General features: G+C 35.5%; 1 protein-coding gene across 3 annotated transcripts in view; it reads left to right on the top strand.

Annotated features, from left to right (window-relative positions):
• The window catches only part of LOC107691497 (adenylate cyclase type 2-like), a 65,550-nt gene that overhangs the window by 30,727 nt on the left and 21,758 nt on the right, over positions 1 to 13,065 (top strand). For all 3 annotated transcript variants that reach the window (XM_016490111.1, XM_016490110.1, XM_016490109.1), the window contains exons 4-5: positions 3,967 to 4,116; positions 12,261 to 12,409. In XM_016490111.1, the coding sequence (XP_016345597.1) occupies positions 3,967 to 4,116; positions 12,261 to 12,409 (299 nt within the window). The remainder of the gene's footprint in view (positions 1 to 3,966; positions 4,117 to 12,260; positions 12,410 to 13,065) is intronic.

Raw genomic sequence — 13,065 nt, 5'->3', positions numbered from 1 at the left:
AGGTGGAGCTGGCGGGAGGAAGGAGCCCAACGGAGCCGGTGGGACAGAGCGACAAGGCGCAGCTAGAGGAGTGGAGTCCAGAGGCGATGGCGGGTCGTAAGGACTGGGGCTTTTAAACACTGGGTGATTGGGAAAACACAGGTGCAAGGAATGACTAATTAAAGGGAACACGGCACCCCTGGGGAGGGAAAGACAACACAAAGAGTCCAGGGGCGTGACAATTAGGTGGAAAACTGAAATAAATAGTACAAATAAATTTATAACATCTGTAAATAAAAATGAATTTACATTGAAGTAGCAAAATTACTCAAAAGCCTAAATATAAATATTAAAAAAATTTTTTTAATTAAAAAGCACATAGAATTAAAAAAAATTTTTTTTCTTTTTTTCTTTTGTTTGTTTGTTTTGGGATGAATTATAATTTGGAAAAAATTAAGCCCTAGTCAGACAAAGAAGTCAGTCAGTTATTCACGAAAAGGTCAAAATAAATGAGTGCTGAATTACTACCTTCATGTCCATCTCCCAATGCTATTAAACTCAATGCAATACATAATTTGAGGTGTGCAGGAAATGACACTGGTGCAAATTGTCTTTACTTGAGAGAATCTAAATAGATATGTACATACACTGTTGAACACTGTTTGTGGACAAATGAATAAGTTTTATGAGTTGTTTTTAGTCCAAAAGTTTAGTTGAAAAAGCACCAATATTTCCCATGTTACTCACCGAGAAACACACATTTTAAAATACGGTCACATGACGTAAGTGGAGCAATTTCCCTTCCATGCTCAAAGCATATACCAATCACTCCATTGCAGATCCACTCCAGATTTTTTATTTTCCCTCTCGCTGGAGAGAGGAATCCCAGTCGGAGTAAGAGAAAACACAAGCTTTCACCAGCTCTTTATTTATGATGTTATAATCAATGTCAACCAATCAAATTGATAAACCAGAACTAATATGCATATATACAATATGCAATAAATCATTCAATATTTGTTTTAGATTATTTAACACTACATTATATTGCATTGGAAGCCTGTTTAAAGCATTTTTCTGTTTCTGATGAAGTCACAGCTGTCTTCAGTATAGACACAGCCAGACAGTGTTTCAAGGCAAACAGCGCTTCTCCTGTGGTCTGTCAAGTTAATGTTCGATTGGTCATGATCAATTTCTGGAAGCCAAACAATGTACCTTGAGATGAGTTGAGGGGTTGTTGAGGAGCTCTTTGTTGACTGTGTTCCTAATTGATGGAGAGTGTTGTGTAATTGCCTGCAGGGGATGATGTTTAATCTGCTAATAATGTCATTGAGTGATATTAGCTGGAGGTTGTAGTCTAATTAAAATGACAGAGGCCTTTGCACAGTCTGGGGTGAACCTTAAAAACCCTGTCTGTTCTAACTGGCTGTGCTTACTCCATCGCTGAACTCAGACGCATGTGTGGAGGTTGCCATGGAGAAGGTGCAAATTTGATAAATCTGAAAGAGGCTCAGGCTAGATTGACCACATAAATGGGGCAAATTAAAGAAATTTTCTCGCGCTCAGATGCAAATGATGTTTTATTGGCAGCATTTATGGTATACTGTCGATTACAACAGAAAATTATTTCGACTTGTCCCTCAGTCTCTCTTGTAAAAAAAAAAAAAAATGCAAATACAGTAATACACTAAATACATGAGCAGAGTAAAAAACAAACAAAACAAAAAAAAACATTATGTACAAAAAATACTACAAGACTCGTTTTTCGTGGTTCATGGTATCAAACTTATTTATCCATGACATCACAATTTTACTTAAAAAATTAAGCACATTTTATATTTGTTTATTTCTTTACATATGTATTCATTTATTTTAATTGTAAAATATAATTACATTTTATATTTTTATATTAAGTTTTATATTTATCTGTTTGTTTGTTTGCTTGCTTGCTTCCTTATTTATTTATTTAAATTAGAAAATATAATTAAATGAGATATTTACATAATTTACATCAAAATAACATTTTATTTAAAAAGAAGCCTGTTTTATATTTATTTGTTTGCTTGTTTATTTCTATATATATATATATATATATATATATATATATTAATTTATTTGAACTGTAAAATATCATTAAATTATATATTATTCACAAAATTAAATTTAAGCACGTTTTATATGTATCTGTTTGTTTGCTTGCTTGCTTCCTTATTTATTTATTTAAATTATAAAATATAATTAAATGAGATATTTACATAATTTACATCAAAATCGAATTTTATTTAAAAAGAAGCCCGTCTTATATTTATTTATTTATTTATTTATGAAATATAATTAAATGATATATTTACATCAAGCCAAAATGAAATTTTACTTAAAGAAAATGAAGCCTTTTTAAATTTATTTGTTGGGTTTTTTTTACATTATAAAAATATTTGTTTATTATCTTTACATCATGGTATTGTTGTTAATCATCTTGAACATTCCAGACAGAACTGATATTCATGAGCCAAATCTTCATTATTGTAGGATTCGAAATTTCTCATGCCTTATTGTGTCTACAGTTTCAGTTATTGCAATTAAACCCAATTATCCAACACATCCTGCTCTCCATTTGTGAAAGATAAGAGCACCATATTCGGTACTGCGCTGACATTTGTTCAGACTGACATAATAAGAGGCTGCTGAAAGCTTTTCATGGGCTGGACTGAATTCACTTTTCCTGAAGATCAATATCTTTCAAATCAATGTAGAGGCACATCCCTCTCTGGATCCTTATACTGATTCTATCTTGCGCTAATGGGCTTACCTCTGCCATATGAAACTCAGTCAAAAGCCATTTGGCTTGCTGTGCATATTTTCCTGAAGTGTCTGTGGTCTGACACTAATGTCTTCCTGTACCTACGAGGCAATTTAGTGCATTCATTACTTGTTTTATTCTGTATGCCAATGCTGTATTGATTACACATTAATTCAGTACTAAATATTGAACATATCCATTACCAGTCTGATCATTTATAAACACTTGCTTGGAATTAAGGTTTCTGAGAACTTTATTATTGAATTTAATTTAGTTATCAATTAAGGTTTATTTTCACCCCGAAATCAAAAGACATGTAATATATTTACATAAAATAAAATTTAGCAATAAACATACAATTATTTTTTGTTTAAAGAAGAGTGTTTTAAGATTTATTGCATTGTTGCATTATTTTCATAACAAATTTATCACACACCCCTTTTTATTACTGTACTATCAAATTATTATTGAAATTATTTATTTACATTTTTATTTCAATAACATGTTTGACACAATATGATTATAGTTGACATTGTGTGATAATTTTTCAGAGAAATGTTATTGTGGTCGCCTGTTTTGTTAAATTTCTGATAATATTGATGATAATAATATTGCTATACTGAATGTAAACAATATTATATCTCGTAATCTATATATCATAAATCAACAAAAAAAAGAAAATTGTGTGTGTGCGTGTCGTTAATATATATACACACACTACAGTAAAAAAAAGTAATATTGTGAAAAATTATTACAATTTAGAAGAACTATTTCAGATTTTAAAATGTAATTTATTCCTGTGATCACTCCAGTCTTCATCCTTCAGAAATCATTATCAATGTTATCGGTGTTGAAAAGAGTTTATCTAATATTAAATAATTTTGTGGATTTTTGCAGGATTTTTTGATGAATAGAAAGTTCAAAAGAACGGCATTTATTTGAAATAAAAATCTTTAGTAACAATATAAACGTCTTTATTGTCACTTTTTATCAATTTAATGCATCCTTGTTGAATAAAAATATTAATTTCTTTCATTGTATTTATATATATATATATATATATATATGTATAATTTAATATAATCATATTTCATTTAATCTATATAGTTGTTTGTGTTTTTGCGACATTCAGAGCATACAGTATCTCTATATGCCTCTGTCTAAAGCTGTTTTGTGTGATCCTGTAGATCCTGGCTAACATCATCATCTTCATCTGTGGCAATGTGGCGGGAGCCTATCACAAACACCTGATGGATCTGGCTCTCAAACAGACCTACCACGACACCTGCAACTGCATCAAGTCTCCCATCAAACTGGAATTCGAGAAGCATCAGCAGGTACGACCGAGAGGGATGCACTGATTGCCTGTTGCTTTCAAAGAACGGATAAACAGCGCTGAACTGCGTGGTGCCCGGTCCTTCAGGGAACAGGAAGTTAATGTAGGCCTCGTTTGGGGAGGTATCTGATAGGCTTGAGCGTGAGTCATTCCTGCAGCTGTATCAAAGAGATCATTATATCACCACAATAGGAGGCTAATATCTGAAGGCGGAGGGGGCCGAGAGTTACATTGTCCCAAAATAGCTTTGTTTCCCCCCAGCGCTGTGTTTCCTGTTGGATACGGGTGGGGCGGAAGTCTGTACAAGGCCTCTTGCTTGCCTGGGTTAGTTGTGCTTATTGCTGTTTTGTGTGAAATAATGATAAAGTGTATCTCTGTGGCGATGGCTGAGTGAGTGAAATATGAGCGGTGAGATAAAGGCAGATCACTGGCGGCACTTCCGCTCCATCAGGAATTATCACTCTCACTCGATGAAATATCACCCTGCTCGAGCACATGCCCTCGGCTCCATTACTCTATGAATGTTATCAGAGTTGTTGTTTTTTTTGGCTTTCCTGGCAGAACAATTACGGAGCACAGGGCAAAGACAATGCTTCACTCACTCACTGCTCGGTGTGATTGAATCGTGTATGTATGTTGTGTGTGCTGTGAGAACCGAGCGCTTCAGTCAGTTCATCAGCTGTCGGTTCTTGACATATTGTAAAACATGCTGGCACGTTTCCTTCATTTAGCTCCTGCAGGGCTGCACACTGGCTGGTCATTCCAATCAGAACAGTAGTTCAGCACAGACCATCAGCCTAATTACGGATATGCCTCATTATACATTTGAAGGGTGAATGAAATATCACCTTTAAAAATATATTTTGTGATGAAAAGAGTTCAGGTTTGAAAAAGCACAGAACAGGATTTGCAAACCCCTAAACCGAATTGTTACTCTGTGTTATATGAATGATACCATAAATATTTATTTTTAAATATACAGTATATATATAGTATATAATATATATTTTTTTAATGTTTTGAAAGAAGTATCTTATGCTCACCAAGGCAGCATTTATTTTATTAAAAATAAAGTAAAACTGTAATATTGTAAAATATTACTAGAATTTAAAACAGATGATTTATGTTTGAATATATTTTAAACTGTAATTTATTTCTGTGATGCAAAGCTGAATTTTCAGCATTGTTACTCCAGTCTTCAGTGTCACATGATCCTTCAGAAATCAGTATAATATGCTGATCTGCTGCTCAAGAAACATTTCTTATTATAATCAATGCTGAAAACAGTTGTGCTGATTAACATTTTTTTGGAAAACATTTTTTTATTTGCATTTTTCAGGATTCCTTGCTGTGTAGAATGCTCAAAAGAACAACATTTATTTAAAATAGAAATCTTAGAAATGTTTTGTAACATTATACTGTAAGTGTACTGAGTATACTGAGTCATTATTGGTGTTTAATGTGTCCTTGCTAAATAAATGTATTAATTTCTTTAAAAAAAAAAAAAAAAGTATCCGCCCCAAATCTATTAATGTTTTTTTATTCAAAAAATTTGGTGAATGTAAAAAAAAAATCTCAAGTTAATGTCAACTTTGACAGCTTACACTCTCAGAAACGAGGTACTAACCTAAAAGGTACATCTTTGTACCTTTTTACCACTAAATAGTATTTACTAGTACTTTAAAGGTACATATTAGTATTTTAAAAGTACATGTTGGTACCTAAATTGTACCTTTTGAAAGGGTGAAAGTTAAAGGGATACTCCACCCCAAAATGAACATTTTATCATTAATCACTTACCCCCATGTCGTTCCAAACCCGTAAAAGCTTCGTTCGTCTACTTACCCCCATGTCGTTCCAAACCTGTAAAAGCTTCGTTCGTCTTCGGAACACAATTTAAGATATTTTGGATGAAAACCGGGAGGCTTGTGACTGTCACATTGTCACACACTGCCATCAGTGGTTCAATCTGAATTTTATGAAGCGACGAGAATACTTTTTGTATGCGAAGAAAACAAAAATAACGACTTTATTCAACAATTCGTCTCGTCTGTGTCGTTCCTGTGCCAAATTTCATTACTTTTCCACAAGTGTGATTCTATGGGCTGCCATAGACTCCCAGAGCGGAAAAAGAAGAAGAAGAAGAAGAGTCTATGGCAGCCCATAGAATCACTTGTGGAAAAGTTATGAAATTTGGCACACTGATAGAGGACAGTCTCTATATTAACCATAGCAAATTTGGAGTCTCTATCTCAAACTCTCCAGCGCCACCAATATGCCAAATTTGCACTCATATTTCTGCTAATAACTTTTGAACTGTAAGGTCTAGAAGCAAAATTCCTTTTTACTCTGGTTCCTTGGCTCATGTTGAGTTGAATTCTTTCCAAATTTTTAATTTCTACGGGTCAAGATTTTTCGCACTTTTTAATTTTACTTTTTCAAACTCGTCCTAGACAGTTTGTCTAATTTTCACCAAAATTGAGATGGTCCTCACTGCAGAACACAAGATCCAGGGGGCGTCGTTGGATCCAGATCCAACTCCTCCCACCTTACATATACCTAAACCTACCCATCTCCACCCCCTGATCCCTAAACCCACCCATCTCCACCCACTAGATGTGGATCCAACCATGCCCCCTGGATCTTGTGTTCTGCAGTGAGGGGCTACTGCCAAAATTGGCTCAGATCATCTTCAGAGCATTCTATAGCCAAAAAGGCTATAGCTTCGCAATGCTTTAGCAGATTTAGACCAAACTTGGTATGTGTTATAACAAGCATGACCTGAGGGCACATGAGTAGTTTCGGCACAGCGCCGAAAGATATATAAAATATATACTGGTCAAAAGATATATAAAAAATTACTTTTTACATTTCTTTTTACAAATTCTGACCAGTTTCGCTGTTAGATCTCCGTAGATTCTGAATGGCATACCGAATCGAACGATACCTAATCAGCCTTGTCAGCCTTTTTGGGCATTGGCCATTTTGAGTTGTGTAGTAAAATTCTGTTTCAACAAATGTCTTTAACAGGGGTCTCCAACCCGGCTCATGGAGAGCTACCTTGCTGCAGAGTTCAGCTTCAACCCTAATCCAACACATCTGGACCAGCTAATCAAGGTGTTCAGGGCTACTTAATCACAGACAGGTGTGTTGAAGCAGGGTTGGAACTTAAGTCTGCAGGAAGGTAGCTCTCCAGGAGCAGGGTTGGAGAACCCTGGGGCCAGTTGCACCAGCTGTACATAAGTTACAACTTAGCCTAGTTTTGACGTAAATGGGCACTAAGTTACAACTTACGCACTACTACATATTTTTTCATTGCACCATTACACTTAGAAGAGCAAATAAAGTGTAATGATATAAACGAAAACTGTATTCTTCCACCAAACAATGTAGTTCCTCAGGGGCCGGTTGCACCAGCTGTACGTATGTTGCAACTTAGCGTAGTTTTGACGTAAATGGGCACTAAGTTACAACTTACGCACTACTAAATATTTTTTCGTTGCACCATTACACTTAGTTGAAGTGTAATTCTACGTATAAACTAAATATTTATGGAAGCGTCTGGTCAGGAGTAACGGTTGGAATAAAATAGCAGACTGAGTGAACTGCATCAATATGCTCTTCTTTTACCTGGCAACCTGCAGGCATATATGGCATATAGGCATATATGATGCTGCTGACATTTATACTCACGTACATATTAAGAGAGAGAACAATATGTGAATAAACGTACTTTGTTTCTTTTTTAGCATGTCTTCAACACCCCATCTACAGCGCGCCTCTGTGCGCTTCGGTCCGTGTTGCGCATGTCAGATGAAATAATAAATAAATGACATTTCTTAGGGTTTTTTTTTCTTTCAGTATTTATTGATCCTTATTTATTTCAATTACAGTTTCTGAATGTTATTTGCATGTAAAATAGCTTACATATAGACTAATGTTATTAATGTATCGTTTTTAATGGAAACTTGTTTTTCCGTTAGTATACGTGAGGCAAAAGAAGTTAGAATTAAGGATAAATTAAAATTCATAGCATTTAAACAAGTTCTGCTCGCGTATTTGAAGGTTTCTGTTGGATGATTTAGGGTAAACGTCATATTATGCGACTACGCATTACTTTATGGAGAACTTGCGAACTACTACCTACGTCCTGCCTTACGAACAACTGGTGCAACCAAATAATGTATAGATTTAGTTACAAACTAGCTAGTGGTTACTAAGCCTCTAGTGTGGACTTAACGTTCTAATTTAAGTAAGAACTTACGAATGGCTGGTGCAATCCTACCCTGGTCTTTACTAAGTAATTGAAGACAGTTCCTTAGCATTTCATTTTACCTCTGTTGTGCTTGGCCCCTTAATTGCTGCTTGCAGCTATATTTTTAAATTATTTTGTTCCGTTGTTGTGCTTCTTGTTGTTGTCTGTTGCTGTTATACAAGGAGGGTGTGACGGTTGGTCGGTGTGGAATTTGTCCCGCCCATCCTCCACTGTGATTGGACGGCTGACTAAAAAGTGACAGTGATGAACGTTGCGTTTTACCCACTGATCTATATAATGACTGGATTGCTCATTGCGTTCTAAACTGCCATCAGGCGGTAAAGCCGCCGGAAGTGTTCGAGCCGCCATCTTACTATTCCCTACCGCCAGAGGGCACCATTGACTGGCAGCAAAAACCTTGACCTAAAATCACCCGATCTGAAGCGTTTCAGTCACACAGGATTAGTTTTTAGGGTATGTCTATGTAAATTGTTAATTCACATGTTATGTGCAATGTGCAGGATAAGCACTCACCGCTCACGCTCATTTTCATAAACGTGTTTCAGCGCTGGATTTTGGACTGATCAGTCACATTAATATCTTTAAATTATTGTATTTTATTTTTATTTTTTTATATTGAAGTAGGTTTGGCATTGTGAAAACCTCAGAAAGGTTAATTATAGATACACTAAGTGCTTATCCCAGGAGACTACCGTAAAATCATCCATAGCGCCATCTGCTGTTTTGGAAGAGGAAGTTGCTCAACTGCATTTGTGAGAAAATCTGCCTGGACACATTTGTGAGAAAATCAAGCCAAGAGATTGCATAAAAGGGCGAGTGTCTCACAATCAAAACAGACCAGCATTTGTATGCACTACATTTGGTATTTGTTCAAAGGTTACATGCAATTCGTAGGATTGATTGTATTTGTGAAATATGATGTACGCTCATGTATTTATATTTGTAAAGCACAATACGTTTCTCTGCGCTTTCACTCACTCTGACCTTTGTATTTGCAAATCGCTTTCTGTTTGTTTGCGAGTCGAGTTTTTCTTTGCAAAGCAGATCAAGTTTGTTTACAAAATACTGGATTTGTTTGTTTAATTTCGGCACATTATTCACTCCATACAAGATGGATTAATGACATAATTGTCTTTAGCAATCACTCTTTCAGACCACAGCACATGCAGCCATTAGTGTGGACAACCTGCCTTGATTTGTCTCATTTTTTATTATAATACATTAATGGACTGTTATTTAAAAGCATTTACATCTTCGGAGTACGACGGTAAAATTTGTATAAATAATTTCTCCTCTTTTTTCCTGAAGTCACAATCAGCACTTGACACACACCCTATTATTTTGTTTTCTTTTATTTGACCTTCATTAAGCAGGGTGGTCACTGAGAGCAAAACAAAGAAATGGTGAAAAGTGACGGGATAAAAAAAAAGAGAATTGATTGGGCTTTTCAAACCTAAAACACAATCCTGTTCCATATTTCACATTGTTCTTAATTTTCTTTGGGTTATTTGTTCACTGTAACCCTGTGCTAACCCTCTTTCCAGTTTGATGCATTACTTAACCCAGGGTTAAAAATGGACTTAATTAGTGGTTGACCAATGTGGGATTCCACATGGTCAAAGCCAATGCGATATCTAAAGAACAGGGTGGCTGATGGCTGATAAAGTACAAAATTCATTCACAACAATTCAAATAACAAAACGTGTTCATTTTTCATGGATCATGCTGACCACTTCTGTTAATCAACCAACTGTGCACAGCTCTCGATTTATGCCAAAAATATACACAAAGGCCAAATATTGGTCATTTAATCAGCCTGGTTGATAAGATCTCTAGAATTAACATGGTTTAAAAAGATATACATGGTATGTAAAGCTTCATAGATTTCAGCTATTTAAATTCAGAACAGCATCTCAGCAAATAACATCTACATATGTTCTTTAGTTGAATCACATATGTTTCTTTTACAATCAGGGTTTTTTTTTTTTTTTATTTTTACGTTTATTAGAGACAGGATACATCTGTTAGTTACACTGCTATGATTCAATCTGCTCATCCACCTTGGTTATCTTTATTTTATTTTCTGTCTGTCATTCTACCAGCCATCCACCATTTGTGAATATATAGGCCTACTGTGTGTGTGTGTGTATATATATATATATATATATATATATTACTATATATATATATATACATATATATATATATATATATATTACTGTATATATACCACAGTTGTGATCAAAATTTTACATAATTAATTAATTATTAATTATTTTACCAAAGTAAGAGGGATTTTTAAGTTAGTACTGACCTGAATAAGATATTTCACATAAAAGACGTTTACATATAGTCCACAAAAGAAAATAATACTTGAATATATAAAAATGACCATTTTCAAAAGTTTACGTACGCTTGATTCTTAATCCTGTGTTGTTACCTGGATGATCCACAGCTGTTTGTTGTTTTGTTTGTTTTGTGATAGTTGTTCATGAGTCCCTTGTTTGTCCTGAACAGTTAAACTGTTAGCTGTTCTTCAGAAAAATCCTTCAGGTCCCACAGAATTCTTTGGTTTTCCAGCATCCTTTGCAACAATGACTGTATGATTTAGAGATCCATCTTTTCACACTGAGGACAACTGAGGGACTTACATGCAACTATTACAAAAGGTTCAAACACTCACTGAAGGGAAAACGATGCATCAAGAGCCAGGGGTGTAAACTTTTGAACAGAATGAAGATGTGTACATTTTTCTTATTTTGCCTAAATGTCTTTTTTTTTTTTTTATTTAGTACTGCTCTTCAGAAACTACAGAAGATCCTTACATGTTTCCCACAAGACAAAATAAGTTCAATTTATCCTTACCTTCAAATTCAAAGTTCAGGTTTACAACTCCTGGCTCTTAATGCATATGGAGCATCAGTGAGCATTTGAACCTTTTGTAATGGTCGCGTATGAGTCCCTCAGTTGTCCTCAGTGTGAAAAGATGGATCTCTAAATCATACAGTCATTGTTGGAAAGGATGCTGGAAAACCAAAGAATTTTGTGGGACCATTTTTCTGAAGAACAGCTGGCAGTTTAACTGTTCAGGACAAACAATGGATTCATGAACAACCATCACAAAAAAAAAAAAAGGCTTTGGATCATCCAGGTAACAGGGCCAACTTTATAAATTCAGCTATTGTTATCTCTTGTAGACTAAACGTCTTTTATGTGAAATTTCTTATTCAGGTCAGTACTAAATAAAAAATATTATATATACAGTATACAGTATTGTATATTACAGTCCGCTCTCACACCTGCTGCTCCCTCCCAACACATCTCATGAATATTAACACCCAGTTCTGCCCTCACCTGTTCCGCTACAACATCAGCTTGTGTATTTAAAGTCTTGTTCATCGTTCTCGTTGACAATTCTGAGCATTTACCTCTGTTTATTTCTGCCTGTGTTGGAACATTTGCTGTTTACCCGTTTTCGCCTCCGGCTGTCAATTTGGACTTGTCTGCTCAGATTTAATTGGCTGTTTTGTGTATGAATGTTTTGACTCTGCTTGGTCTGCCCCGTTAAAACCCTCTGCATATGGATCCTCATGAGTCTCCCGAGTCTTCGATGTCACTATGTATATGTGTGTGTGTAATATTTTTAAAAGAGTCTCTTATACTCACTGCATTTATTTGAATACAAATACACTAAAACAATAATATTGTGAAATATTATTACAGTTTAAAATATTTGAATATACTTTAAAATGTAATTTATTCTGTGATGCAAAGCTGAATTTTCAGCATTATTACTCCAGTCTTCAGTGTCACATGATCCTTCAGAAATCTTTCTAATATGCTGATTAGCCTCTCTTTTCAACCAATAGGAGCGTCTTTTGCTGTCCCTGCTGCCCGCCCACATTGCGAGGGTGATGAAGGCAGAGATCATTCAGAGACTGAAGGGGCCTAACTTTGGGCAGGCGGAAAACGCCAACAACTTCCACAACCTCTACGTACAGAGACACACCAATGTAAGGTAGGACTTGTATCACACATACTAGTGAATTCCGTGCACTCAGCTGATTTATTTTAGGCAGCCTAGAAAATACATACATAGGGTACAACGGGGCTAAAGGCACCCTTTGGGCCCCTTTGATATTATTTTCATTTAAACCACTAGATGGCACAAAAACGTGGCGTAGCACTTTCCAAAACATCCGCTTTTCAAGATGCATGTGTATATTTGTCTGATCCTTGACGCGATCACGCGCAGCAGTGCAAAGTTGATTCTGTGCTTACTTGATCTAATATTTTATGTTTTTTAAAGGGGTCATATGATGCTGCTAAAAAGAACAGTATTTTGTGTATTTGGTGTAATGAAATGTGTTTATGCGGTTTAAGGTTCAAAAAACACATTATTTTCCACATACTGTACATTATTGTTTCTCCTCTATGCCCTGCCTTTCTGAAACGCGTCGATTTTTACAAAGCTCATCGGTCTGAAAAAGCGAGGTGTGCTGTGATTGGCCAGCTATCCAGTGCGTTGTGATTGGCCGAATTCCTCAAGCGTGTTACGGAAATGTTACGCCCCTCACCATATTGTGACGATGCCGTCAGGCCGGAGCGATGATTCAAAAACATTACAACCCATTATAAATGAGGCATTCGTTGCATCCAGTGGGGACATAATTA

This window comes from Sinocyclocheilus anshuiensis, unplaced genomic scaffold, assembly GCF_001515605.1.
Source record: "Sinocyclocheilus anshuiensis isolate Anshui unplaced genomic scaffold, SAMN03320099.WGS_v1.1 scaffold162, whole genome shotgun sequence".
NCBI classification, from domain to species: domain Eukaryota; kingdom Metazoa; phylum Chordata; class Actinopteri; order Cypriniformes; family Cyprinidae; genus Sinocyclocheilus; species Sinocyclocheilus anshuiensis.
This window is presented reverse-complemented; position numbering and strand designations above follow the sequence as displayed.